General features: G+C 37.1%; 1 protein-coding gene and 1 pseudogene across 1 annotated transcript in view; one reads left to right on the top strand and one right to left on the bottom strand.

Moving 5' to 3' along the window:
• Positions 1-20,835, bottom strand: part of LOC111143244 (interleukin 23 receptor) — a 56,463-nt gene extending 35,628 nt beyond the window's left edge. The window contains exons 1-3 of the mRNA XM_022496853.1: positions 20,766-20,835; positions 17,318-17,614; positions 12,022-12,145 (exon numbers count right to left, since the gene is read on the bottom strand). Of these exons, the coding sequence (XP_022352561.1) occupies positions 12,022-12,145; positions 17,318-17,614; positions 20,766-20,835 (491 nt within the window). The remainder of the gene's footprint in view (positions 1-12,021; positions 12,146-17,317; positions 17,615-20,765) is intronic.
• On the top strand, positions 3,708-4,019 carry LOC111143245 (annotated as a pseudogene).
• Positions 20,836-27,474: the final 6,639 nt, after the last annotated feature.

Raw genomic sequence — 27,474 nt, 5'->3', positions numbered from 1 at the left:
GATCTCTAATCAGCCAGTTTAACTTAGTGAATTTTCAAATGTTATTTGTTAAGGCTAAAATTTTAAATTTTATTAGTTTCCATTGGCTTTTGTTAGCAAGTTTGAGCCTCTCTGTTATATCTGTTAAAAAATTTCTGGGGCACCTGCCTGGCTCAGTCAGTAGAACATGTGTCTTTTGATCTGGGGGTCCTGAGTTGGAGCCCCATATTGGGTGGAGAGATTACTTAATCAATCAGTCTTAAAAATTTCTACTCCACAATATTTTTAGGGGGTAGAGGCTGGAGGTAGTGGTGAGGAGAGTATTGGGAAATGTTTCTTCCCTTTTCTTCTGGTTTCAGTGAGGAGAAACTGTCCTCAAAACTCCTCTTTTCTGTCTTGTCCCTCCTTCCCTCATCCTTCTTGAAGATAGGCCTGATTCTACTAATGAAGAACTGGATTGCACACCTCACAGTCCCTTCCTCTCTTCCAATTTCCCTTAGGAGTCAGAAGACCACAGAAATGAACTTTTCTGGTCTTCTCTAATAAGCTATAAGATTTAGAGGAGTTGGTCTCCAAGTGGGGTTGTGCAGCTGTTTAATACTGGCTGTGATTGAGGGCAACGGCAGTAACTCTGTTTATTCTGGGAAGATCAGTATTAGAAGGTTTACTTTTGCCACATACCAAAGCCATGCTCTCCATTAACAAGCTTCATCAGTAATAAATATTATAAAGTATTTTAAATGTTTCATTATTTAAATATATATTTTAAAATATTTAAACATAACTATTTTTATATTTCTGTTTTCACCTATTGGCTTTTTTATTTCTCTCAGTTGGTTTGGAATTCATGAGGAAAATCTGCAGAGATAAATATTGAGCCACCTCAGACTCTTAAACACCATTATCTGTACTCAGATCCATTCATAACATGAAATTGGTTTTCACTAGACTTCACTAAGTTTGCATTTCTTGAACCCTTTGAACTACGAACTCTTTTCATTTCCTTTTCTTAAGTGTCTCAATCAGATTTTCTATATCCTGGTAACTACATCCAAATTACCATTTCCATTTGTTCTTTAAGCTTTTTGTTGTGACTTCTGCCTTCACTTTTCCCATGAAAATACTCTTCTAAAATGGTGTCCTTTCCAAGGTGAAGTCCTCTGAATCCTCTTTGTAGCAGTCATCCCTCTTGAAAACTTACAAGTCTTACTTCCCTTGGCTACCCAGACCCTGCCTTCTGAGTGAAAGAGCCTACATCTTTTTCTCACACATGCTTAGTGACGTCTTTCCTTCTTCAGCCCTCCACTTGGGTTGCCCTCTCTACTCCTCTAACCCCACCACAGTGAGGGTCAGTCTGTTGGTGCTTACTGTTCTTTCAGCTCACTCAACTTCCTGGTCCAGTGACAACAATGGACAAACATTCCACACATACAAATACTGAATATCTGCACTCTCACTGGGAGCTGCATTGGTATATCTGCCTGAGAACAGAACTATAGCATATTTATAACTGAATCGTATATTCTTCTTCTCGCCCATTTCTCCATTATTGTCAACAGCATGCTGCCTTTCTGATGTCCTTGGTTTGCCATTTTAACAACTTTTCCTCCATCACTTAAGAACCAACCATAGAAGGTGAAGTATTTCTTTAACTATTATTTTCTTATCTTTTGTTCCTCTTTTGATAGCTATGGCCAGGGTCTAAGCCTTAGCTCTATATTATCTGTTTGGTATATTACTTGTAGATTCCTATGTTAATTATATTACATTGTGAAACCTAACAATATAGATCTACTAACTTGGAGGGAAACAACCTTGGAATCTGAACAAAGGTGAAAAGACAAGTACCCTAAATTCTTATATTTGACAAATAGAAATGCTTCACAAATTTGTATGTCATCTTCGATTAGGGGTCATGTTCGCTTTCTCTGCACTGTTCCAATTATAGTATTTGTGCTGCTGAGGCAAGCACTGCTCGGTTTCTTTATCTAATACCATCAACTTTTTCTGTCCTGGGGGACTGACTTGATAGGATTTATGTGGAAGGAAGAGTTTAAAAATTACAATCATTTCACCTCTACAGCTGCACGCTTCAAGTCCTCTTAATGGGTGCATCTATTCAGCAACTCCCCCAATTTCTCCAGCCCTGCAGTATCCCAGCCAGGATTATAACTTGCCGGCCACTATGATCTGTTAGACTCTAGAGTGGCTTGTTTGCTGAGACACAGAACTCCAGGGAGGAAAAGAGAGACCAGCCTCACTCTACCAAGAGGTAAATGCATTTATGAATCAAAATACTATAGAATTTATATATCTGTATTTTTAAACTTATAGCCACCACCAGAGCAGGAGAAGCTCAGCAGGCAACCAAGGAATCTCTTAAGGCTGACAGGGATAACGTGGATAAGGGTGAGGAGTCTACATGGCATGGAGGTGGCAGTAACTACTCCAGTTCAGCTCAGGTTTTTAACCCTCAGTGTATAGTTTCCAGTGCTGCCTCTTTCCTTTCAGCAGCAGGGAGATCACTATGAGCACCAGGCTAGGACAAGGACGTGTCATAATGATGAAAACCTCAGTGCGTGGGTTTTAGGAAAAAAAAAAACAAAAACCTAGGTTCAAATCCCAGCTCTGCCCCTTGATAAAATGTGGGACTTGGAGCCTGTTACCTAACCTCAGTGTACTTCAGTTTACTCATCTGACAACATCGTTGTGATCATGAGTAATAAGTGAGTGAGATAAGGAAGCATGGAGCAGGTGGCTTCACATGCAATAAAGGGCTTATTAAACACAATAATTATTTTGAATTAAAAGGTATTTATGATAAGACTTACACATTCTACAGAATACAAATGAAACCTTTAAAGCTGTTATATTTCGACAAGCAAAATTTCTTTTGTATTACTTGTATATGAAATCAAATCCTTCCATTAAATTCAGGTGTTTGCATAGTTCCCTTATATTTCTTTTGAAATAAGATGGAATGTAAATAAATTACGGAGAGTTTGTTTCGAGGTATGCTAACCTCGAAATAATTTCGAGGTTATGAATTTTATTCATGCTCAATAAAATTTCAAATGTGAAAATAAGAAAATGGCAAATATAGGTAAGTAGCAAGTAGGGCATCTCTGAGTATTTTCCAGTTAGAGAAAACCACATGCATGTCCTTGGTTTGTGGCTAATTCTTTTATCTTTTATATTGAGACCACAGTCAAAATGGAAATATATTCTTAAACCGACATTAACCATAGTTATTAGGTAATTTAATTCTGCTTTTAAAGTCTAACTTCATATTAGCACCTAGATCACAAACACTATTTTAGATGAAGAACTAGTAGTAATGAATGAATGACTATAACTTTGGTGCTATTTTTACATGAAACTGTATATTGCAAAGTTTTCAAATTTCTTATTTCTATTTCTGGTTTCCGTGTGCTTATTAACACATAACGGATTATTTGTTGAAGGGAGTCAGCAGGATTTATATGTCTCTGAATTTTCCCATACACCTCGCCCTAGCTGTTTTTAATAGATTTTCAGTAAACACTGCCAATCTATGGTAATAATGGTGAATGGTGTTTTCTATTTATTTAGCCACTCATTCAACAAATATTTATTTAACATTCACTATGGTCTGAGCACTCCTTAAGACACTGGGAGTACAACAATGGACAAAACAGATAAATGTCCCTCCCATTCTTTCTTTCTGAGCCTATAGCACTCTCACAAACATGGAGAATGTTCCTAAAACCCATCGGACTTTCTGCAAGAAGTATGGCAAGCACCAACCCCACAAAAGTGACACAGTACAAGAAAGGCAAAGATTCTCTTTAGGCCCGGGAAAGCAGCCTTATGAAAGGAAGCAGAGTGGTTATGGTAGGCAGACTAGGCCTATTTTCCGGAAAAAGGCTAAAACTACAAAGAGGATTGTGCTGAGGTTTGAATGTGTTGAGCCCAACTGCAGATCTAAGAGAATGCTGGTTATTAAGAGATGCAAACATTTTGTATTGACAGGAGATAAGAGAAAGGGTCAAGTGATATAGTTCTAAATTTCATATTTTGTTTTATCATGAAAACAATAAAATCTCGAGGTTATGTTTACTTCATTTGTTTGCAGTTGGTCTTTTAAGAGGAAAATAAACTAGTGCCACCAGTGAAGTTCCTCTTGTGGGGCAGTTTGTGCTTGAAAACAAACAAAATATAACAGGTAAAGTCCCAGCCTTCATGGAGCACGCATTTTGGTGGAAACAAATAAATACATGATATGCCATGTGGTGCTAACGTTTAGAAGAAAAATAAAGCAAAAAGGGGGTAGAAAGTGCTTGAAGCAGGAGTGGGGATTTTTTTCTTTTTCTTTCTTTCTTTCTTTTTTTTTTTTTTTTTTGGAAGGTAAAGATGAGGAAGGCCTGTCTAAGAAGGTGACTTTCCTCCTCTCTGGAGAAAGAGCATTCTAGAGATACTCAATGACTCAGAATCTTGCTTGTCCTGTTCAAGGAACAGCAATGACATCAGTGATGTTTGGTTTAGGCAAGACTGATAGAAAGGGATTAAACATGAGATCAGAGAGTCTGGAGGAGGGAAATTTCGAAGTTATTATAAGGTCACACAGAGCCATTGAAGGATTCTGGCTTTGATCTGTGAGTGAAATAGGAGGTTTTGAGCAGAGGAGTGACATGATCTGAGGTGCATGTGAAAAGAATTACTGCAGCTACTTGTATATAATAATAATAACTATAGGAGGGCAAAAGTGGAGGCTAGGGCACATTTAGGAAGTTCTTCTACTAACTCAGATGAGAGATGATATGGTTTGGCTCAGGGTTGCAAAGTAGGTAGTAAGAAGAGGTCAAATATAATAGGTTTTGCTGATTAATTTTGTTAAGGGCATGGTGGGGAGGAATCTAGGAGGACTCCAGTGATTTTGACCTAAATAATATGAAGATGGAGTTGCCATTTACTGAGAAGGGGGAATGCAGTGTGAGTAAAGGAAAACAGGGTATTTGGTACTGAACAGGTTGGCTTAGAGATGGCTTTTGGATGTCTAAGAGAGAGTGTTGAATAAGATGTTAGATACATGGTAGCTGTGGACAGAGGAGATGTCGAAACTTGAGGTAGATAAATTGCGAAGTTTTACACTTTGAATTTGCATTATGTCTTTTAGGTAATGAGTATAGATAGAAATAAAAGGAGATCCTAGGAATAAAGCTATGGGGACCTATTACTTTACTAGAAATGAAGAGGCAATGGCCAAAGAGTCTAAGAAAAAGTGTCCAGGAAGTTTGGAGGAGAATCAAAAGGCAGCAGTGTCCTCCACGCCAAAAGAAGGAAGTGAAAATCTTAATTAAATGCTCCTGATAAGAAAGATAAGGACTGAGAGAAACCATTGGATTTGCTAATGGGGAAGTTGTCAGTGACACTGATAAGACCTGTCTCAGTCTACCACAAAAATTTGACTAAACTAGGTTAAAGATGAGAGAGGAAGTAGAGACAGAAAATACAGACAACTCCTTGAGTTTTGCCACAAAGAGGAGCAGAGAGGGTAGTGGGGAGAGGAAGGATCAAGAAATTTTGCATTTTTCAAGAGGGCAGATGCTGCAGCTTGTTTGAAAGCTGGTGGGAATGAGCCAGTAAAGATAGAAAAGGTGACCATGCAGAAAAAAAGAGAGGAAAATTGTTGGAGCAGTGTCCTCCAAGAGACAGGAGGGGTAAGATCTAGCACATGAAGTGGAGAGTTGGCCTCAGGGCAACTGTAGTTCATCCACAGTAGTAGAAAGGAAGACCAAGTATTTGGGTCAGATGTTAATGCATCAGTAGATGGAGGAGGCTTATGGTATTTCTCATTGCTCCTATTTTCTCAGTGAAATTAGAAAGCAGGTCATTAATAGAGAATGAGGAGGGAGAAAAGATACTGAAGACCAGAAATGAGAGGAAAAAGTAATGAAATAATTATTGACTTAGTGGGTGAATGACTTGGCCAGTGATAAGTAGCAGGATAGTGGGTGGCTACCTGGGCTCATTGAGATTAATGGTCATTAATATAAAGTCCCATCAGTCAGTAAGTTTGTGTTTGTCCCCAGTCAGAATTAGCTTTTCTAGTATGGGTGCAGAATCAGTGAGGAAATGGATTTAAAAACATGAACTGCTTATTAGGTCCTAGAAGAATTACTGAAATATAAGATCACAGTCTTCAGAATATTTAGAATCATGCCTAGGAACTCTTTCTGGTTATTAGGAATATGCATATGGAGGAGAAGTAGAAATGGCCAAAACAAGCAGAACTTATGAACTGACAGAATAGGCAATTGACCCAGAGGGTCTAAAATGATATTTCATCTAAAAATAATTGCCCTACTGATCTCTCACAGTGCTTGAAAATTCCATCGTTGGTGTTATTCTAATAAGTTGATGACCTTGTCATGCACAGAGATGGTGCCTATCTATAAAAAAAAAAAATCTCTAGAATTTAACATGGTAACGAGAAGTCACAAAATGCTAAATAAATATTTGCTAAATTAGCTTGAATGGAATAGAATGAAGGGCCATCATGCATTCATTTTTATTCAAAAAGTATTTATTGAGTAGAAGACACTGCAGTAGACATTGCAAGAATTTCCAAGATAAAGAACATATTTACATGAAGCTGTTGAGGGTAAGAGACAATAGTAGGTAGCTGTTTATTAGCAGTTTCTTCTTCTTTGGTTTCTCCTATCACCACTTATTGATATATAGCAAAAGACAGAGGGGTAGAGGAGGGTGTGCAAATTGCTGTGCAGTTCTTCTGGTGGGGTTACCACAAAGATACTAGGGAGAAAGAAAGCTTTTGTAGCAACACAGATATAATTCCTTTCTTTCACAACTTAACCCAACACCAGTAGGGAAGCCCTGATGGACCCACAGGTTGCAGTGGAGGGAATACCACCTTTCTGCCACTAGCGGAACAAGGTGGGTGGACTGAGGTAAAATACCTCTTCTGTATATGTGATTTTACTGGAAAACAGAACCACATGGGTTGGAAGTGAAACCTTGCAAATGCTGATCTCTATACCTATCTGCCAAAGTGGAAAACACCCTGAGAACCAAGGATCTAGAATAACCTTTTTAAACTATCTCAACCACAAACTTTTTTCTGGGGGAAAAAAACCTTTTTAATGGTTATAAAAATTAACTTTATTTTCTCTAATTTTTTTCAACTCATTGGTGTGTTTTTAATTAACTATAAGATGAACAGATATTTATTCCCTTTTCCAATTTGTCTTAGAGGAGCTCTTTCTTTGAATTTGCTACAGAAGAATGTTCGTTTTTATGCTAATCCTTCACATCTTTTACATCCTTTTTAAAATATGATAAAATTACATTAATCTGGACTTCAGAATCTGGGTTAAGTTTGTCTGAGTTTGACTATAATTTACTGTTATATTTCAGAAATACTGTGAAAAAAGTTTTTCTAATATGTAAGACTTTGTATTATTATTTAACTAGACTGTGAAGGGAGAATGCGGGAAATGTCTATTTCTACTTATCGGAATAATCACTCAATAAATATTAATTGAGCAGTTACAATGCAGCAGGCCCCAGTTGAGGCTCAAGTGATAACAGAAGTGAACAAAAATTCTTGCCCATATTGAGTTTACATTTCTAGTCTGAATGAATGTGTGGAGTTTTCCTTTGACATAAGCACAACAGCTAAAAAATTAGTCTTACTTGTATTTTTAATTATTTTTTCCAGGAAAGTCTTACTTTTAGAGCGCATTAAACATCTCTTTCTAGATATTCATCTGTTTACAATAACTATTACTTGGGAATAATGTAAGTAAAATTATTGTTTATAATATCTTAAAAATGATCATTTTTAATGGCCTTATGTTAATCTCCTCACCCAGATCAGTCAGTTTTGTTGTAAGAACAAATCAAACAAGCCTAGGATGTCAGCCTTGAGTGTTGCCATAATACTCTGCCTTTTTGTTGTTGTTTGTAAGCATTTCCTATTTGCAATTCATTTTTTATAGTTTGTGTTCTTATAAACTTTGGAACCCAGTATGGTATTATCCTCATTTCATAGGAAGCTACGGCTCGGCAAAGCTAAATAACTTTTCCAAGATCACACAGCTAGAAATTATGGCAGATACTGTTAGATGATAGTACTAGATTCTAGCAACAATACTCTTCTCCTAAGTACCCATCCAGATAGAGTAGACATGTAACCCAATGGGATGCTATGGAAATCTGTGGGTGGGGGGGATGTTATTTTTCCTTCACCACTTTTCCTGCCTGGAACTTGGATGAGAAGCCTAGAGGTGCAGCTTCTAAGGATTAAGGTCAACACAGTAAAGCTTGTAGAAAAGAAAAGTGGAAAAAGCCTTGGGAATATCATGCCAGCTTTGTAATTCCTACCATTATGGCTTGATATAAGTAAAACCCGATCTGTTTAAGTCATTGCATTTGGGTTTTCTGCTATTTGCATCATAAAAGACAACTAACTGATAAATCTCAGAACTGGAAATCAGAAGTAAAACTTGAAACTCTCTGTTCTTTCCAATGGATAGTTCTGAAAGCATGCTCTTTTAATAAATGTATTCTTAACACTTTAAAGGTGACCTTTTGAGTACTGAGAACAATCTCAATACTCATAACTGCTACAGGTATTTCTCACTTTATAAGCTAGATGTATTTCTCAAAAAACCCATGTGTAAATAACTTACACATATGAAACTGAATGCAATTAATGGATTTTAAGAGAAACTATAATAAATAGTCAAAATATTTGGAGAATTTTTTTAATGACACAAAATAGGGAATTAGGTGGTGGTTGGCAAATTTTTATTCAACAAATATATTTTCTCAAATTGTGGTATGCCTGTTCCAAATTTATAATGCAATTTCATTGTCTGGAACCTGAGTTGGCAAGTAAGTGGGACCTGAAAGAATTAACTCATATCCACTAGGTTGGCAATAACCAATAAGATAAAAATAAGAGTTGGCAAGAATGTGGAGAAGTTGGAATCTTCATATACTTCTGGTGGGAATGTAGTTGTTTTAAAAGACAGTATGGCAGTTCCTCAAAACATTAAACAGAATTAACATATGACCCAGCAATTCTATTCCTAAGCACATGCCCAAGAGAAATGAAAACCTGTGTCTACCGAAAATCTTGTACACAAATATCTCAGAAGCATTACTTATAATAGCCAAAAAGTGGACACAACCCAAATGTCCATCAGCTAGTGAATGGATAAAGTAAATGTGATATATTCATACATTATTTGGCCATAGAAAGGAATGAAGTACTTATACCTGCTAGACCACGGATGAACCTTGAAATCCTTGCGCTGAATGAAAGACCCACTCAAAAAAGACCACACATTGTATGAAGTGTCCAGAGTAGGCAAATACCCAGTGGATGCCTCAGGATGGAAAAGTTGAGGGAAATTGAGTGATTACTAATGGATAGTGTTTACTTTTGGCATAAGAAAATGTTCTAAAATTGTGGTGATGGCTGCATAACTCTGTGACTAATCATTGAATGCTATACTTAAAATAAGGTGAATCATATGGTATGTGAATTATACTCTATGAAGCTGTTATATTAAAAAAGAAAGAAAGAAATTAATCAATGAAGATCAGTGGACCCATGAGGTAGTAAAAATTCCAGGAGATAGCAAAAATCATCAAGATGCCATGATTTCTCTCTAAATCAGGCACTATCTAGTTTTTCTGTGAGCTTCCATTGTGGGGGCTGCTTCCATACTGCCTTCATTTTCAAATTTCTAAAGTTGACTTTATAAGGAGACTCTTGAGTTTTCTTGTCCTTGTGTCCTCTTTGCATGTCAAAAGGACTACTTTACCCTAGAGGCAAAGGGTAGAGGTTAAGTCTCAGATGTGTGTTAGAACCCAGCTCTCTTGCCATCTTGGCCAAGTGACTTTGGAGTGGTTATATGAGCACTGTAAAGTGGGGACAGTAATGATAGTTACTTTACAAGGTGGAGTTGAGGATTGAAGATGTAGTGCACCTGACAACACAACCTATGCCTAATATCCATGTTTCCGTCATTTCTTTGATGCCCAACCTTGCCTCTGTGTAATCCCTTCTTAGAATGAAAGGTGTGAGCATCTTGCCTGTGGCATGTAGCTGGTGACTGCAGGCTTTGCCTAGTTTTTACACAGAATTTCTCAAACAAAAAGGTTTTACCTTTTATGTTTCACTTAATTAAAATTATTCTGAGTATGTCACAGGTGGAGAGAGAGAGCAATATTGGAAGATTTTTCTCTTCTACTGTGATGAGACCTGGTTATCGTCTTTCAAATATGCCCTGTGGTCTGGTTCCCACACCATATCAGCAGAAAATAACTGAATTGGGAAGAAGGCAGTCAAGCCAGCCCAAGTTCAAATCCCGCCTCTCCCTCTCTAGCTATATGGCCCTGGATGTATTGTCTAACCCCACCGAGCCTCAGTCACTTTGTCTACAAAAATCAGAAAAATAATCATATGTACTTCACAAGGTTGTGTAAGGGATTAAATGAAGTAGCACATATAAAGCTTGTGGCTGAATGCTTGGCAAATAGTAAGGGTTCCATAAATGCTTTTTTTTTTTTTTTAAAGATTTTATTTGTTTATTTGACAGAGAGAAATCACAAGTAAGCAGAGAGGCAGGCAGAGAGAGAGGAGGAAGCAGGCTCCCTGCTGAGCAGAAAGCCCGATGTGGGGCTCGAACCCAGGACCTGGGATCATGACCTGAGCCGAAGGCAGTGGCTTAACCCACTGAGCCACCCAGGCGCCCCTCCATAAATGCTTTTTAAAAAACAAGTAGTTTGGGAAATTTTTTGAGAGTTACAAACAAAAAAAAAGTATATCTCAAATACACCATTGAAAGCATTCTTTAAAAAAAAACAAAAAACTAAACAAAATGAGAAACATGGATGGGTGACCAACTTAATCTTTTTTTTTTTCAATTAATGGTTTTATTTCCAACTTTAACACTAACAGAGGATTCCAAAACAGACTAACATACATGAATATAGTTTAAATGTAACAAAGAAAGAATTCAGCTATGTACATTGGAGGGAAGGGGATTTTTTCTTATCAACCTTTTCCTATTTTGCCATTTCTGAACGAGCATACATGTTTCCCAATTTAATTTAGTACATAGTAGTACAACTTTTATGGTCAACTATTTGTTTAAGCATAAAACTTAAGAGATTTTGGCTGCTTGGTCATCTTAGCTCTTGAGGTCTGGTTATTGTAAGAATGTAACAAAAGATTATTTCCTCAAAGTCCTCTGGACTCCGAGTAGAAAATGATCACTTTTACTCAGTTATTACTTTCAGTTTTAAAACTGAAAGTCTTGTGTCCTGGGAACTTCCTTAGTCTCAGAAAAACCAGAAAAGATGGTCAACCTATACAGACATCTCTCTGCTCAGCAGGGACCCTGCTTCCCACCTTTCTCTGCCTGCCTCTCTACCTACTTGTGATCTCTCTCTCTCTCTCTCTCTCTGTCAAATAAATAAATAATAATCTTTTTTTTAAAAGTTAAAAAAGATTTGGAGATCATTATTAATAACTAATGGCTTCCATGAAATAATGCTAATGGTGGACCTAGCCCTGTGCTACATGCTTTAAAAGCTAAATTCCACTGAAATGATTAGGAAAAAACCTGTGCATTAGGTTCTATTGTTATGCCCATTTTAAAGGTAAAAGAAAGACAATTTGGAGAGGTTGACCAAGTTGCCTAAAACCTAGAAAGAGGATAGAGCTGAGAGGAAAGCAAAGGTCCTTTTAAAACTATTCAGTGCTATATTGCCATTAAGTCCCTGCCCCCAGTTACATACCAATGAATTAAAGGATAGAAAGTTTATAGAACATATTGTCCCAGAGAGTGAAAGTATGAATGGCCCAAAAAGGGTGTGGGTAGCTTCACTGATGATAATTAGGGAATTGGGGGTTATCAGTGTACATTTACTGTTTAAGGCTCATTTTTTTGGATCCCTGCTGGAGGCAGAACACTGGCTGGACTGGAGCGGAATTGCTCATGTTAAACTATTGCAGGAACCTACCTCTTCACATACACCACATACTTTGTATCTATGTAGGTGGGCTTCCCAGAATTCCAGGTACAAGTCATGTTGCCTGAATATTCATAAATGACACAGGTTACCTTGTCAGGAACATCTGGTGGATCTGCAACAAAATATATCACTTAGAAGCCACCCAAGAAACATGAAAGTTCTTTATCAAGTAGCTAGTTGATAAACTTCCCATTTTATTTAGGAAACCAGCCCAATCAGCACTCAGTACCTCCCTCATTCCATCCCTACCATCTCATCTAACAATCTACTTTGCCATCAAACATTGCTATTCTTTGTAATACTTTACTATATTCTCTACTCCTCTGGGGGTACTAATATGATCAAGTTTCTCTCATAAAAAAAAAAAAGTCACTCCTTAAATCTTCTTTCCTCATCTACTACTGTATCTCCTACTCTTTTTTTTTTTTTTAAGATTTTGTTTATTTCTTTGACAGAGAGAGAGATCACAAGTAGGCAGAGAGGCAGGCAGAGAGAGAGGGGTGGAAGCAGGCTCCCTGCCGAGCAGAGAGCCAGATGCAGGGCTCGATCCTAGGACCCTGAGATCAATGACCTGAGCTGAAGGCAGAGGCTTAACCCACTGAGCCACCCAGGTGCCCCTGTATCTCCTATTCTTAGTAGCTAGGCTAAGGGTCCTATATTATACTGGTCATTTATTTCATCTCCCATTTGCTCTTTATATGTATATAAGTAAATACACTCCTAAAATACATCTCAAAACAAAGTTATAGACAATAATTTAAGTATCTAGCCTCTGGAAAGCACTAGAAATACATTTAATGAAAGAGATTCTGGCCATATGATAAAGTGAAAAATGCAGGTTTCAAAATAGTGTAATATAGGGATCTCATTGGAGAGAGAGACAGAGAGAGAAGGGATTGGGAAGGAGGAGAGAGGGAGAAAGGGGGAGAGAGAGAAAAAAACTAAAACTTAAAAGACATATTTCAAATTATCAAAGAGGGATTGTTAGTAGTGAGATTATGGGAATATAGAGACGATGGGTATTTCCTTTCTGTTGGTCTAAATTTTTAAAAGCTTTCTATATTGTATGCAATTTGATTTTACAATTAAAAAGCAATTTCAAGCAGTAAGAACATACTAAACTACTTTAAAACATTCTGGTGAGTTGTAGCATTGAGTTAGAATGGAGAGAACCTGGACTCCAAATTAGTGAAAAGAAATATTTAAGTTTTATTTGGGTCTTAAAGGAGGTAGATCTAGAAACATAAATTTAAGTCATTTTGAATATTGATAGAGTTGTGGTCCCTTACTGATTGCAGTGATTTGTGCTAAAGTTATTTTCCCCCCTCTAGTTTTAGACAGAATATCATTGATTTGGCCCTCGTAAAAGACAATGGTCAATCTTTTGGGCTATGTTATTCCACAGCATTCTCTATAAAATGAATGCTCAGGGTTATAAATGCCTCATGGTTAATTAACTTTATAAAAGATCAAATAGAGTATATACACACATGCAAATAAGTGCAATATTTGTTAATGTGAAGTATATGAAGATGGGAGTATGATTATAGTTATGAGAGTAAGACCTTGTTGTTGTTAATCTCATTGTCAGTTTACCCAACATCAAGGAGGAAAAACCTGCTCGATGGTCAGGTATCAGAGAATACTCTAAAATACGCAAGGATGAGGCTTATGTGTTTGCTTTATCCTACCAGTCCCATCCCTCCCCTATTATTGGAGCACTTAGTAATCACAGGCCAGATTTGTTAATTCAGAGTCTAGCCAAGGATCATTTTCTACTGAGAGTTTCTTGAAGGTGGAATCCCTCTTCTTTTAATTTCTATCATTTAAAACATTTTTGGTGCATGGCAACCACTAAGTAAAGATTATCTCATAATCTGATTAGCTTTATTAATAAAGTGATAATGAGGAGAATTTAAAATGAACAGAGGCCCAATGTTTCTGGCAAAGATCACTGAAATTCCTTTCTCAAGGAGAGCACAGGCTGGCCTAATTGTGCCAGGAATGATACGAGGTAGTAGTGTTAAAGACAAATATTAAGGGACCTTTTTGGATTAAAAGGCTGTTTTTCCCACAATAACTAGAGATCAAAGATGGTCAAAATTTAAGTCAAAGATATTTAAATTTTTAAATAAATGATTAAATGGAAACAGACTGTTCCATGTATGGTTTACTTTAATTTGGTATTTGTAAATGAATAAAGACATATTATAATATTTTATCCCATGATTGGTATGAAACTAATAAAAAAAACTTCCCATAATATGTGTGCATTTAATCACAGATGAGATTCTAGGAGCTGTTTAAAATGATGACTAAAAATGGAGATTGTGATATAATACCTTATATTTCACAAATTACATTTTAAAGTACAGAAACTTCTAAATATATTTGGATTTCTTTTCAAGGAAAACACTGACTCATTTATTTTCTCTCTCTTTTATGATCTGTTTCCAGTCTAAAAAATACACATAATCATTCTATTCAAAACAGTGATGATAAGTTAACATAGCAAAGCTCACAGGACAAATATCCTGTGATCAAAGTAACTCAGTGAAAGCAATGTGATTTCTAGAGTACCACAAAAACCTTCAAAAAACTTTTTTTGACCTACTTAACTAGGAAGTTTTGTTTGCTAAGAATGCAGAGCCCAAGAACTTAGGGGTTCTTGGATCCAAGAGTTAGAGTAAATTCTTACCTGGCAGTTACAATTGAACACTCATAACCAGAACCCTATGTAAGAAGTCACAAAGTACATAAATGGAAAGAGTGATGTTCTTTCTAAGCAGCTAGCCCCAGTGAATTGAAATTCTTCTGTGATGTTGTCCCAGAGGGGAGCAAAGGCCATTGCCTGATCCTGAACATGGCCTGGTGGTTGCATTTGGGAGCAATACTAGAAGACCCGTTGGGGGTAATTCGTTACTCAAATTTCGTCACTCAAATTGCAACCCAAGGAAGGAGGCCATACTTCTTTTGGCTCCTTTCTTCCTCTGCTTAAATTAAAAGCTAACCTTTCCTCATATTTGGAGGAAATCCTCATGTTTCCTTATTTGCCCTCCAAAGAAATTGCATCTTCTCTCAACACCCTACCTCCACCTGCAAAGAATAAATAGTAAAATATTTAAGCATTAAGTGATGTTTATGTGTCATGAGGATGTGGACAAGCTAAGGAGTCCTCATACATCAGATAAGATGTCTTCCTGTGCCTTCAATTCCCATAATTTAGGGCAAGTTTAGTATGCTGTTATCAATTTAAGGCATGAGTTGGCCAACTTTATTCTTTGACCCCAAAACTTACTGTGGTCCTTCCTCAGTTCACTTCTACCACCTCCCGTAGCTCTTTTTTATTTTGAAAATCATGCAAGATCAGGTTCCCAGAATTAAGGACAACAATGACCTTATTTAGAACAAGGAAGCCTCTTCCTTCTCAGGTGTCCACTCTAGGGGCAAGTGGTGACCACCAGGTGGTCTTGTTTTTGCTAGTTAAGATCTGGAGATGCAGAAGAATAAGAACTCATATTTGATTGTCAAAAATATGGAGCACGGGGGCGCCTGAGTGGCTCAGTGGGTTAAAGCCTCTGCCTTCGGCTCAGGTCATGATCCCAGGGTCCTGGGATCGAGCCCCGCATCGGGCTCTCTGCTTAGCAGGGAACCTGCTTCCTCCTCTCTCTCCTGCCTGCCTCTCTGACTACTTGTGATCTCTGTCTATCAAATTAAAAAAAAAAAAAATATGGAGCACGACAAAGACACCAAAGCCGTCTCTCTTTCTTCACTGGAGTTGAGTCCAGATGCTCTAGGGAATGAATCTCTGGGTTAAAACAGTGCTGAATTTATTGATCTATTTCTCATAATACTATAACCAAGAATTAAGTATGTAGTTATACAAGTGAGCTCATATTACTATGATAACTTACACATCTTCAGGATACTATAAATACAAATTGAATTTAACAAATATTTTTAAGATGAATGTGATTTTTTCTTTTTTAAAAAAATATTTTATTTATTTATTTGAGAAAGAAAGAAAAAGCCTGCATGCATGTGCACACTAGAGTGGGGGGGGGGGGGGGGGCAGAAGGAGAGAGAGAAGCAGGCTCCCAGCTGAGCAGGGAATCTGACAAAGGCGCTGGATTCCAGCACCCTGAGATCGTGACCTGAGCCGAAGGCAGCTGCTTAAACCATTGAGCCATCCAGGCACCCCTAATCTTTTTCTTAATAATTATAGTAACAAAAAATGATTCACTTTTGTGGCAGTGGGACTAGGAGCCGGAAATTAAATCAGAATCTCCTCATGTTTTATCAAAAGCATGCAATTTTAAGTGCATTTAACACACTGGTCCTGTACTTTAAAGCGTATAATATACTTTCATATAGTTTATTAAAATTTGATGCTTAGTACAGCTGGAGTAACTGGCCTCATTTTACAGACATAGAATCAAGGCTTGGACAGATTAACTGGCCCAAGGTCGTGCAGCTGGTAAGAAGTATAGCAGGAACACAAAGCTAGTTTTGCAACTGTTTTTTCATCCTGAATTTTAGCCTCAAAATTTCTTGACAGGATCTGCTTCAAGGCAGATGATAGTAGTTTGGAAAGCAAATAAAAAAAGCATAACTGTAGAAGAGATGAAAAGAACAACACTTAAAATCTGAGGACACTGCCCCTCATGTATGGACAGGCTAGTGTCAACTTTTATTGAATGCATCAGAAGTATTTAAAAAATGTTGATACTGAAAGTTTATATTTCTGTCTTCTTTTAAAGAGTCAAAAGATTTAGGAATACGGAGTCATCATAAATGATGGAGCTGGGTGGTGGCTGTCCCCAGTAGACTATCTATGTGCTTTCCTCTCTGCCACAGATCCCACCAGCCTCCTTGACTCAAATTTTACCAGACTGGCCCCTGGAAGCATCTGGGGTTGCAATTCCTATATTAAACTAATATAAGAAGTAAATTCTATCATTTTGTCTTTATTTTTAGATAAGATTTTATTTTTTAATTGTTTTTTAAGATTTTATTTATTTATTTACTTGACAGAGAGAGAGAGAGAGAGAGAGAGAGCGCACAAGCAGGCAGACTGACAGGCCCAGAAGAAGAGGGAGAAGGAGGCCCCCTTGCTGAGTAGGGACCTTGACAAGGGGCTCATTCCCAGTACTCTGGGATCATGACCTGAGCCAAAGGAAGACGCCCATCCAACCCACTGAGCCATCCAGGAGCCCTAACAAGATTTTAGACTAGTTTGCTAGATGAGCTTTCATTTGAATTTTGAATGCACCCCAACACTTACATCCAGAAAAAATGTCTTTTCCACATATCAGTGTCTCTTGAAAATATCCAGGACATTTAGCAGTGCAGTACATAGAGGCGTGTGGTTCCAAAAAGTTGTTATACCAAAGCTGAGCTGTCGTTTTGTTAATTCTTGTGATCTGAAATCTTTCTTTGATGCCATTTTTATAAAAATAAAGTTTCCTTGGTTGGCAGTTCTTAATTGCTGCTTGACAGTATATAGAGATATTCATACCCATCTTAAAAACTGTGGCTGGTTCTACCCAGATGTGGCCAGAGCAGTTTATATTTGTAATTCCTGGAAACAAATGGATAAAATTTTTAAAATTCCATGTAAAACATTAGAACAAGAGATTCAAAAGAATATGCCATTGCATTTAAATTTTATTCTTTTCTATTAACTAAATGATCTTCATTGGAAAAAAATTTTAGGACTAACTGTATCTTTTAATCGATTAGTTTATTTGTTTATTTTTAAAAAGATTTTATTTATTTATTTGACACAGAGAGAGAGAGAGATCACAAATAGGCAGAGCAGCAGGCAGAGGGAGAAGCAGACTCTCTGCTGAGCAGAGAGCCTGATGTGGGGCTTGATTCCAGGACCCTGAGATCATGACCTGAGCCAAAGGCAGAGTCTTAACCCGCTAAGCCATACAGGTGCCCCTGGTTAGTTTATTATAATGTGTTTTTACTGTGCTTCAGTTGATGCTCAGCAACATGATACAAATCTTTAAGAGTCAGCCTTTAAGCTACTCTGTCTCAAGAACAAATATAATTGGCTCTTCTATTTTAAAGTAGAGTGGGGCATTATGAGGCTATGCCATTTTCAAAAGTAAGGTTAGAAATAATACTTGGCACTGCAGAATCCAAACCCCATTCTCTATCTACTCAATCAATTGTTCATTGCTCTGTAGATAATGGCTACTTTTATCAGAAAATTATGAGTTTAGGGGTGCCTGGGTGGGTCAGTTGGTTAAACGTCTGCCTTTAGCTCAGGTCGTGATCTCAGCGTCCTGGGATCGAATCCCCCATTGGGCTCCCTGTTCAGTGGGAGCCTGCTTCTCCCTCTCCCTCTGCTGCCCCCTGCTAGTGCTCTCTCCCTCTCTCAAATAAATAAAATCTTTAAAAAAAGAAGATTATGAGTTTAATGAATAAAATTATACTCTTACTAATGACAAAAATCTATTGTTTGATAACCACTTAAAATTCATCATTAATTTAATAATATGGGAAAATATTCAGCATATATTTTGTTAAAAAGCAAATTGCAGAACAACATATTTAATATAGGCTCAATATCAGAAACAAATGAGTGAAGAGAAATACACTAAGATATTAACAATGATGGTCTGTGTGTTAGACTAATTTTTCATTTTTAATTTCATTTTTCTGTGTTTTAAAAATTACATAGTGAATGTATTACTTTTATAGCCCAAAATAATAATTTAAAGTCATTTTCATAAGCTCAAATGACAGTGCAATGCAGTATCAGTTAAATAAAATTCACATCAAGGAAAATATATTTTTGTCTTTTTCTGGAAATACTTGCATTAAAATATCTTAAAATAATGATAAAGGTAAATATTTGATTTTAAAAGGTCCTTATCTTTAGATTTCAATGCCTAAGGAATTAACTGGTATAATACAAATGTAATTCAATATTCCCATTTACATAATGAACATTTATGTATAAACTATAAATATTTAAATGTTGAAGTACTGATAAAAATAATTCCATCATTATTAAGAGGACATTGAAACCAAAGACATGAAAAGGAAGTTTTAAGAAAGCATCCAACTGCTTTAAATAAGGTCCGCAATTCAAGGTTAGACAAACTGAATCCCCAGGACTTTAAAAAAAATGTCAATACCAACATGAATTATTATGAGTAGTGTTTGAAAAAAATAGAAAATAGAAAAAATGTCAGAAGACTTCAGATTTGGACAAATGTCCTGGTTTTCAAAAATAGAATAAAGAAGAACCCCAGAAACTTTGGACCACAGAGCTTTAGTATATTCAGGAATAAATTAGTAAGTCAATGATTTCTCAGTACCTAAAAAAAATCAGTAGCCAGTGGGAATCAACACAAATTGTGTAAGAATAAGTTATACAAATATGTTAATTTCTTCTTTTAATAGGGTTAGTCAATTGATCAGAGGAATGTTAAACTTCTCTTAAATTTTTGTTTAATTTTGGCAGAGCTATTGAAAAGGGGGAACTTGGAAAAAATGTAGTTTGGATGATTTTAAAACTATTCATAGATTGAACAATAATATATAAAATAATTTCTTTTATCTTTTTTAAAGATTTTATTTATTTGAGAGAGAGAGAGCACGAGCAAGGTGAAGGGCAGAGGGAGAACCTGACTTCCTGCTGAGCGGGGAGCTCAGTGTTCCCAGGACTCCTGGATCATGACATGAGTTGAAGGTGGATGCTTTACCAGCTGAGCCACCCAGGTGTCCCTATAAAATAATTTCTAAGGGACAGCGTGAGGGTCTCTAACGCCATATTGGAGGGGATTGACTCATTTTTCTACACTCTATATTAATTACTTGAATGTATAAACACAAGTCCTACTTATTGTTTGCATATTTCAAGAAGCTGGAAAAAGCTAGCTGGGGACTTATTTCTTCTAAATCTTCTTAGATCCTGTGGTCTGACTCTGGGAGTGTCTGATACCTGCTGGAGGAATACTAATTCTGATGACAGGGGTACCTCTACATCCCCAATATAATCGTGTTCCAACTTACAGAAGAGAGTTTCCTTTTGTTGTTATTCTGAGTAACTTGCACAATTTGCAAAACTTTCTTCAAGGTCTAGAAACCTACCTTGGTGTTGCTGTCTCCCAATAAATGAATTTCTGCCACCTGCCCAGGATACAAAGCCCTCAGTAGAAATTCTCAAATGCCAACAGTTATCCTGCCTGAATTTCTGATGATCCCCCCTCCTGGATTCCTCAAAGCTCTTATGTCTGTATCTGTAATAGAGCTAGATGTTTGTGTGGGTTATAAAATGGGAATGATAATAGCACAATACTATTGCACAAAGTTGTGAGGAATAAAAGGCTTAGCACAGTGCTCATTACATAGTAACTGTCAACAATGGTTTGTGGAGTTGAATTAAATTCAAATGTTTGATGGATTATCATGCAACAGTTATAACAGTTCAAAGATAGAACAAGCCAACTCAGAATATTTAGGTTTTTCATGGAAATATTCATATATGAGTTAGAGGTTTGATCCTTAGCGATGTTTGAGAAAGGAATCCTGCCATTAGGAGGGAGGTTGGACTGTTTTATTTCATTTACACATAAAATTTTTATGTGCATATAGTTTTCTCAATCTAACAATTTCTGATTCTTCAGAGATCTTACCATAATGCTTTGAAAATCATAAACACTCAACATTTTTTGGATAAAAAATAACAATAAGTACTAAAAATACTATACCTCCGTGACACCAATTGAAGAATATGTAAAGAGCTATAACCACATCCCATTGAATTGTGACCTGATTCATTCCTAAAAGCAGGAAAAAGCTTTTTGTTCCCCTCTAGGAAAGAAAAAATATGAAAAATGTTTAAATTATAATATTTTAATAAAATAACAATAATAAAAGGCATTTCGTTTTTTTCCCAGCAGTTAGTATTGCCTTTGATGAGACCATTTCAATAGGAAGAAAAGAAGAAAGGAGGAAAGGAAGAAAAGAGGAAGGTGAGAACGGAAGGGAGGAGGAAACAAGGCAAAGAAAAGTCACTGGTATGTGAGGAGATATAATACAGATGGAAGAATAAAGCAAAAGCATGGCTTTTATCCTTCAAAAGTCACTGCGAATTACCTTAGTAGATTTTTGACCCTTGATAAAACACACCTTTTTCTAATCTTATCTCTCTCATCAGAAACCTCTGCTCTAACTCCAGATGATAAATTCTCCTGACCAGATTTCTGTGCCTAAGAAGCTCCAGAAATATCAGTCTTTGATGAGTTAAACTTGGGAAAAGACAAAAATTGCAGAACTTCAAGAAGAAGTGTGCCTGGGTGGCTCAGTCATGAAGCGTCTACCTTCGGCTCAGGTCATGATGTCAGGGTCCTGGGATGGAGCCCTGCTTTGGGCTCTCTGCTCAACGGGAAGCCTGCTTCTCCATCTCCCATTCCCCCGGCTTGTGTTCCCTCTTTCACAGTCTCTCTCTCTGTGTCGATTAAATAAATAAAGTCTTTAAGAAAAAGAAAAAGAAAAAAAAACTTCCAGAAAGAAAGCATAATTTTGATTATAGAAGATGAAGTAAGACAAAGGCATAGGTGCTCTCACCAGTTACATTTATTTAAAAAAAGCCTTTTCATCTGTAGATAGTTGAAAAGAAACTCATTATATAAATTCCAAACAATATTGCCATCAGTTCACAATTAGAGTTGCATTATGTAGTCGGTTACCTACATTATTGAATAATTCAGTTACTCAATAACCAACATTATTTAATTATTTTTATATGTTTAATAAAACCTGAGCCATTCATATAAAACAGCAAAACAAAATCATGACTTGTCATATAGCGTAAATATCTGATAACATTTTTTTTTTCTTAAAGACTTTATTTCTTTGAGAGAGAGAGCATGAGCGGGGGCAGGAACAAAGGGAGAGGGAGAAGCAGACTCTATGCAGCACACAGAGCCCGACATGGGGCTCGATCCCAGGACCCTGAGACCACGAACTGAGCCAAAATCAAGAGTCGGATGTTCAACCAACTAAGCTATCAGGCACCCCATCCATATCTGATAACATTTTTACAAACTGGGGTACCCATGACCCCCATGAATATAAGAATCCCTTTCATAATTTGTTAGCAATGTTAGGTCTTCTCTTTTTAAATAATAGGCAAAGCAAGGCCTAACATGTTCCTCGTTAGAAGTTAACTACTCACCCAATAAAATATTTGCAGTAATCACTTTTTAAAATGATGTGATATCAGACAGTATTTTAGATTCACCTTTCAGTAACCACCATATGAAATACCACAAGAACTTAAAAGAAAAAAACAACCTGGCCCATGTATTTCCAAACAAAAATGTAGCTGTTTTTAGGTATTTGGGTGATCATTGTCTCTTTACCTTTTAACTTGCTGGAAGCACGTAATTCCACTTCAGGGCCAGGTTGCTATCTTGTAGCCTGCATCATGTCCTCCTTCTCCACTGCCTGCTTGTCAATAATTACTTCAGATTTTCAGCAATGAGGCAAATGGAAATGTCAGCAAAGCCCTGACCTACATTTCAGATTCTTGAAAAGGAACTCAAAAACTGTCCAATTCGAAATGACTGGCTCACATGTCACTATTTGGGAAAACCCAGATTACTGAACGTGAACTGCTTTGTTAGTACTTTTTTTCTCAGTTTAATTTAAAAAGATCTGTCTCATCCAAGAAGTAGAACACATATGTAGAGTCTATCTATCAAAATATAACACCAAAATATACAAAAAGATAATGCTTAGTTTTAATGTGCAATTAGCGTTGATATTTATTATGAACCAGTTTCTTAAGACAGTTTAGATGCTACTGTTGACCATTTATTTATTTACTGAGCCTTTTTGAGTGTCTAATATGTGTCAGGTATTGTTCTGGGCATTAAAGATATAATGTTGATTAATTACCAGACAGCTCTTTTGTTGTATTATTTAAAGTGATTTAATTACAGATCAGTTGAACTATCACCCATGCTTTAACAGGATTCTACAAGCAAATAAAAAATTACCAGATATTTGGTGCATTTGTAGTTGGTGTCACCAGGGGCTTTTCCCAGCATAATCTTTCCTCCCACATCCTTTATTACTTCAACATGATTATCTTTCCACTTCGTGTATTTCTTTTTATTGTAAATGACAGTTAAGTTACTTGTTTCAATGAAATTCTTTTTTTTAACATTTTTTAATTGTTATGTCAGTCACCGTATAGTACATCATTTGTTTTTTTTTTTTCCTTTGAAGATTTTATCCATTTATTTGACAGAGATCACAAGTAGGCAGAGAGGCAGGCAGAGAGAGAGAGAGAGAGGAGGAAGCAGGCTCCCCGACAGGCAGAGAGCCTGATGTGGGGCTCGATCCCAGGACCCTGAGATCATGACCTGAGCTGAAAGCAGAGGCTTTTAACCCACTGAGCCACCCAGGTGCCCCACATCATTAGTTTTTGATGTAGTGTTCCATGATTCATTATTTACATATAACACCCAGTGCTCATCACAACATGTGCCCTCCTTAATACCTGTCACTAAGGTACTCCATCCCCCCACCCTCCTCTCTTCTGTAATTCTCAGATTATTTCCTGGAGTCCATAGTCTCTCATGGTTCATCTCCCTCTCTGATTTCACTCCCTTCAGTTTTCCCTTCCTTCCCCTAATGTGCTCTGTGCTATTCCTTACGTTCCACATATGAGTGAAACCATATGAAAATTGTTTTTCTCTGCTTGACTTATTTCACTTAGCATAATCCCCTCCAGTTCCATCAATGAAATTCTTAAAGCCAGAAACTCCATCCTGCCTTTTAAATGTTTTTATCTTTGGTATTCAGCACGTTAGAATACTCTGGGGAAATATTTGAAACATTTCTATGCTCAGATTTATTCTAAACAATGAAAATTAGAAATTGTGTGGGTGAAGGCTGGGCATTGATTCTTTTAATTCCAAGTGATTTCAATAAAGAGTCAGAGTTGAGAACTACCTGAATTTAAGAATAAGAGTGTCTTTGAAGACTGCACAGAGGAAAGGACTGTCGCCTGGGTTTTAATGATTAGTGACAATTTTCCAAGCTGTGAAAGAGAGGGTATGGGAAATATTTCACATATAAGAACAGAATGTGCATGTAATAGAGATGTTTTGGGACTGGCTAATTGCTTCTTCAAGTTGAAGGGAATAGGATATGAGCTGGAAAACTAAGGTCAGTGGCAGAATGTAATTAATAGGAGCCTTGTATTCCTGCTAAATGGTTTAATCTTTGTCTTGAAGTCAGTCAGAGATAGCCAAGGTTGGTAAGCAGAGAAATAACATAATTAGATTCAATTTTTAAAAGATAATTCTAATTATTGTGTGGAGAATTGAAAAGATTGAAGAGCCCAGTTAGGAGGCTATTGAAAAGCAAAAGTTAGTGAGGGTCCAAAGCAAAGCAGAGGTAGCCAGAACTTAAGGGGGAAATATGGAACTGAGAGCTATGTGGAGGACAACTGGACAGTCCATTGTGACCAGTAAGGGAACAGAAGCCCCTGGAGTTACGCAGTGAACAACACTTGTGTGTGGCGGGGTAAGAATTCAGGAGCATGAAGAGTGACTCTGGTGGTGATTTTTACTGACCTAGTAGATAACATTAACCAAGCACACAACAGGAAGAGATGTGGGGAAGTGATGAGTTTGGTTCTGGTCCTGTTGATTTGGAGGAGCCAGACAGAACTGTCTGGTGGGACATTATAGATACAGGTAAACTTGGGAGAGAAGTTTGAGCTGGAGATCTAAATTTGGAAGATTTCAGCATGTCAATAGTATTAAAACTAAGATTAGAATAAGAAAACAGAGAGCACATCCAGAACGATAAGGGAAGGAAGTAGGGGGCCAAACACAGAAAATCTTACCAAAGGACAAGAAGAGATACAAGGAGTTTGTGGCCCTCATCAAATGGTCAGAAATTAAATATGATTAGAACTAAAAGAAAGTATTGGATTTGACAGTAGTCTTCCCTTAGAACAGTTTCAGAAAAGAAATGGAGGTAGAAAGGGGATTGAAGTGAGTTAGAATAAAAACCAAAGAGGACATTGGCTAACCTTTCAGGAATTTGGAGAGTGAAGATGAGACTGATGGAGAGCTCAGTGCAAATGAGGATTTATTTTTTTAGTGGGGGCCACTTGTTGTTTCTCTTCTTTGGTGAGCAGTCTGTTCACATCTTCTATCCATTTCATTGGTTGGTTGTTTTTCTTATTGTTGAGTTTTGAGAGTTCTTTACATGGTTTTGGAAACCAGTTCTTTATCATATATATTTTACAAATATTTTGTCGTAGTGTGTGGCTTGTTTTTTCATTTTTTAACCAATGTCTTTTGAGATCAGAAATTTTTAATTTTGATCAAGTTTAATTCATTAATTACTTTATTGTTTCATTTGTTTTGTGCTGCTTGCATTCTCATCATTGGATTAATTCATAATCTTGTCTTATGTGTGTTTCTGTTTAAAGACACCTTACTTAATCTATATTGTTGATTAACATTGAACTCAGGGCCAACATTTTAATTCATGCCTGAACAAAGCTCATCTAACACATGGAGTTTCTTTGTAAAGTACATTTCTGCTTTCTTGTATTTATGAACACTAGCCAGTACTTCAGGACTATGCTTGGGGGCCGTTTTAGTGAAATCACCAAAAAAAAGTACAAAATGGGGGAAATGTGGTACTAAGAACAGCTCCCAAAGGACATTTGTTTATAGTACAAGAGCTGAAACAAGTTTTTTTAGCTGGAAACTTGCACATTGCGTGACTCAAAATTTTCACCACTCTGCACATGTCTTCAAATAACAGACAAATGCCGCAAGTATTGATTTGGGGGTTACAACTAAATTTTAGCTGGTTAAAGAATTCACAAATTTGGAATCAGGGAATGATGAGGATCAACTATATCAAATCTCATATGTAAGTGGTTTGACTTCATTTGCTAATCAGAAAGCATGAAGACCCACTGTCTTGGCTTTTTCTCCATAGACAAGGTTGCCATCTGGGTGTACCAGGACAGTCTAATTTAAACATGTCCCAGGGAATTACAAAAAGCACTCCATTTTATGTTCAAAACTTTTCTAATGTAGGGGCACCTGGATGGCTCAGTCATTAAGCGTCTGCCTTAGGCTCAGGTCATGATCCCAGAGTACTAGGATCAAGCCCCACATGGGGCTTCCTGCTCAGCAGGAAGCCTGCTTCTCCCTCCCCCACTCCCCCTGTTTGTGTTCCCTCTCTCTGTGTGTGTCTCTCTCTGTCAAATAAATGAAATCTTTAAAAAAATTTTTTTCTAGTGTAGGAGATATATTGCCACTCTTTTAAAGGCTTAAAAGTTTCCGAAAAGTCATACTATTTCAAGTTTTCTCTGGTATTTGGTAAAAGGTTGGAATAGTTGTCAGCTGAGGGGAATGAAAAGGATGATTTAGTATAAAATGCATGATCCAGAAAACATCATATTAAATTAGTAAGCATATTTTGAGTTAGCACGTCATCAAGGCAAATATATCATAATGGAGCATTTCAGATTTTTCCTCAAATTTTAAAAAATCCTCTTTAGGGCATTTAAGGCTAAGAACAGAAGAAAACAGCTAGAACTGTAGTACTTATGTAATCATACTTTTCTATAAATTGACCTTACTATTGTGGATTGAAAATATCTCCAGTTTCCCTGTCCAGAGACAACAAACATTGTCATAAACTAACTGGCTACTAGAAGGAATTCCTTGAAGTAGATTAGTTAGGATTTCCCAGTTTAAGAAGTATAGCTGGACCAAGAACTAATGTTAATCTGGTTGCCTAGCAACACTGGTCTATCCACTAGGGAGCAGGCCTAGAGGGCTCTTCCTTGCCTCAAAACACTGATGCCAAATGTTGATGAGAATGAGCAGAACAGGGAGTGGACTGTTGACCCCTGAAAAGGGAACCTAGAGACTTGACCTGAAGAGAGATGGAAAACCTACCACCTCTATATGGGGAAGTGATACAGCAGCCCTCGTGGTTTTAATAGGCCTGGTTTAGGGATATTAAATAATCTGGTTAGAGAGGGGGAGTAGGAAACTAGTCCTGAGTTCGTGCTTGTATAGAGGGTACACCATTTTTACTTAGATTACTGCATTTCTTTGTGGTAGCTTTAGCAGAGGTGAGTGACTGAATACTGTCGTGAGTAAAGCTCCTCAGACACTCCATGGGACGTACCACTAAATTGGCAAATCCCATTAGGTAGACTTGATTTAGGAGGCTTAAGATTTTGTAGAGTGATCTAGCAATTCTGTGTGAAATAAAGAAATCAGGACACCTGGGTGTCTTAGCCGTTAAGTGTCTACTTTTGGCTCAGGTCATGATCCCAGGGTTCTGGGATTGACCCCGCATCAGGCTCCCTGCTCAGTGGGAAGCCTGCTTCTGTGTCTCCCATTCACCCTGCTTGTA

This window comes from Enhydra lutris, unplaced genomic scaffold (genome assembly GCF_002288905.1).
Source record: "Enhydra lutris kenyoni isolate GAN:26980312 unplaced genomic scaffold, ASM228890v2 scaffoldscaffold9, whole genome shotgun sequence".
NCBI lineage: Eukaryota > Metazoa > Chordata > Mammalia > Carnivora > Mustelidae > Enhydra > Enhydra lutris.
This window is presented reverse-complemented; position numbering and strand designations above follow the sequence as displayed.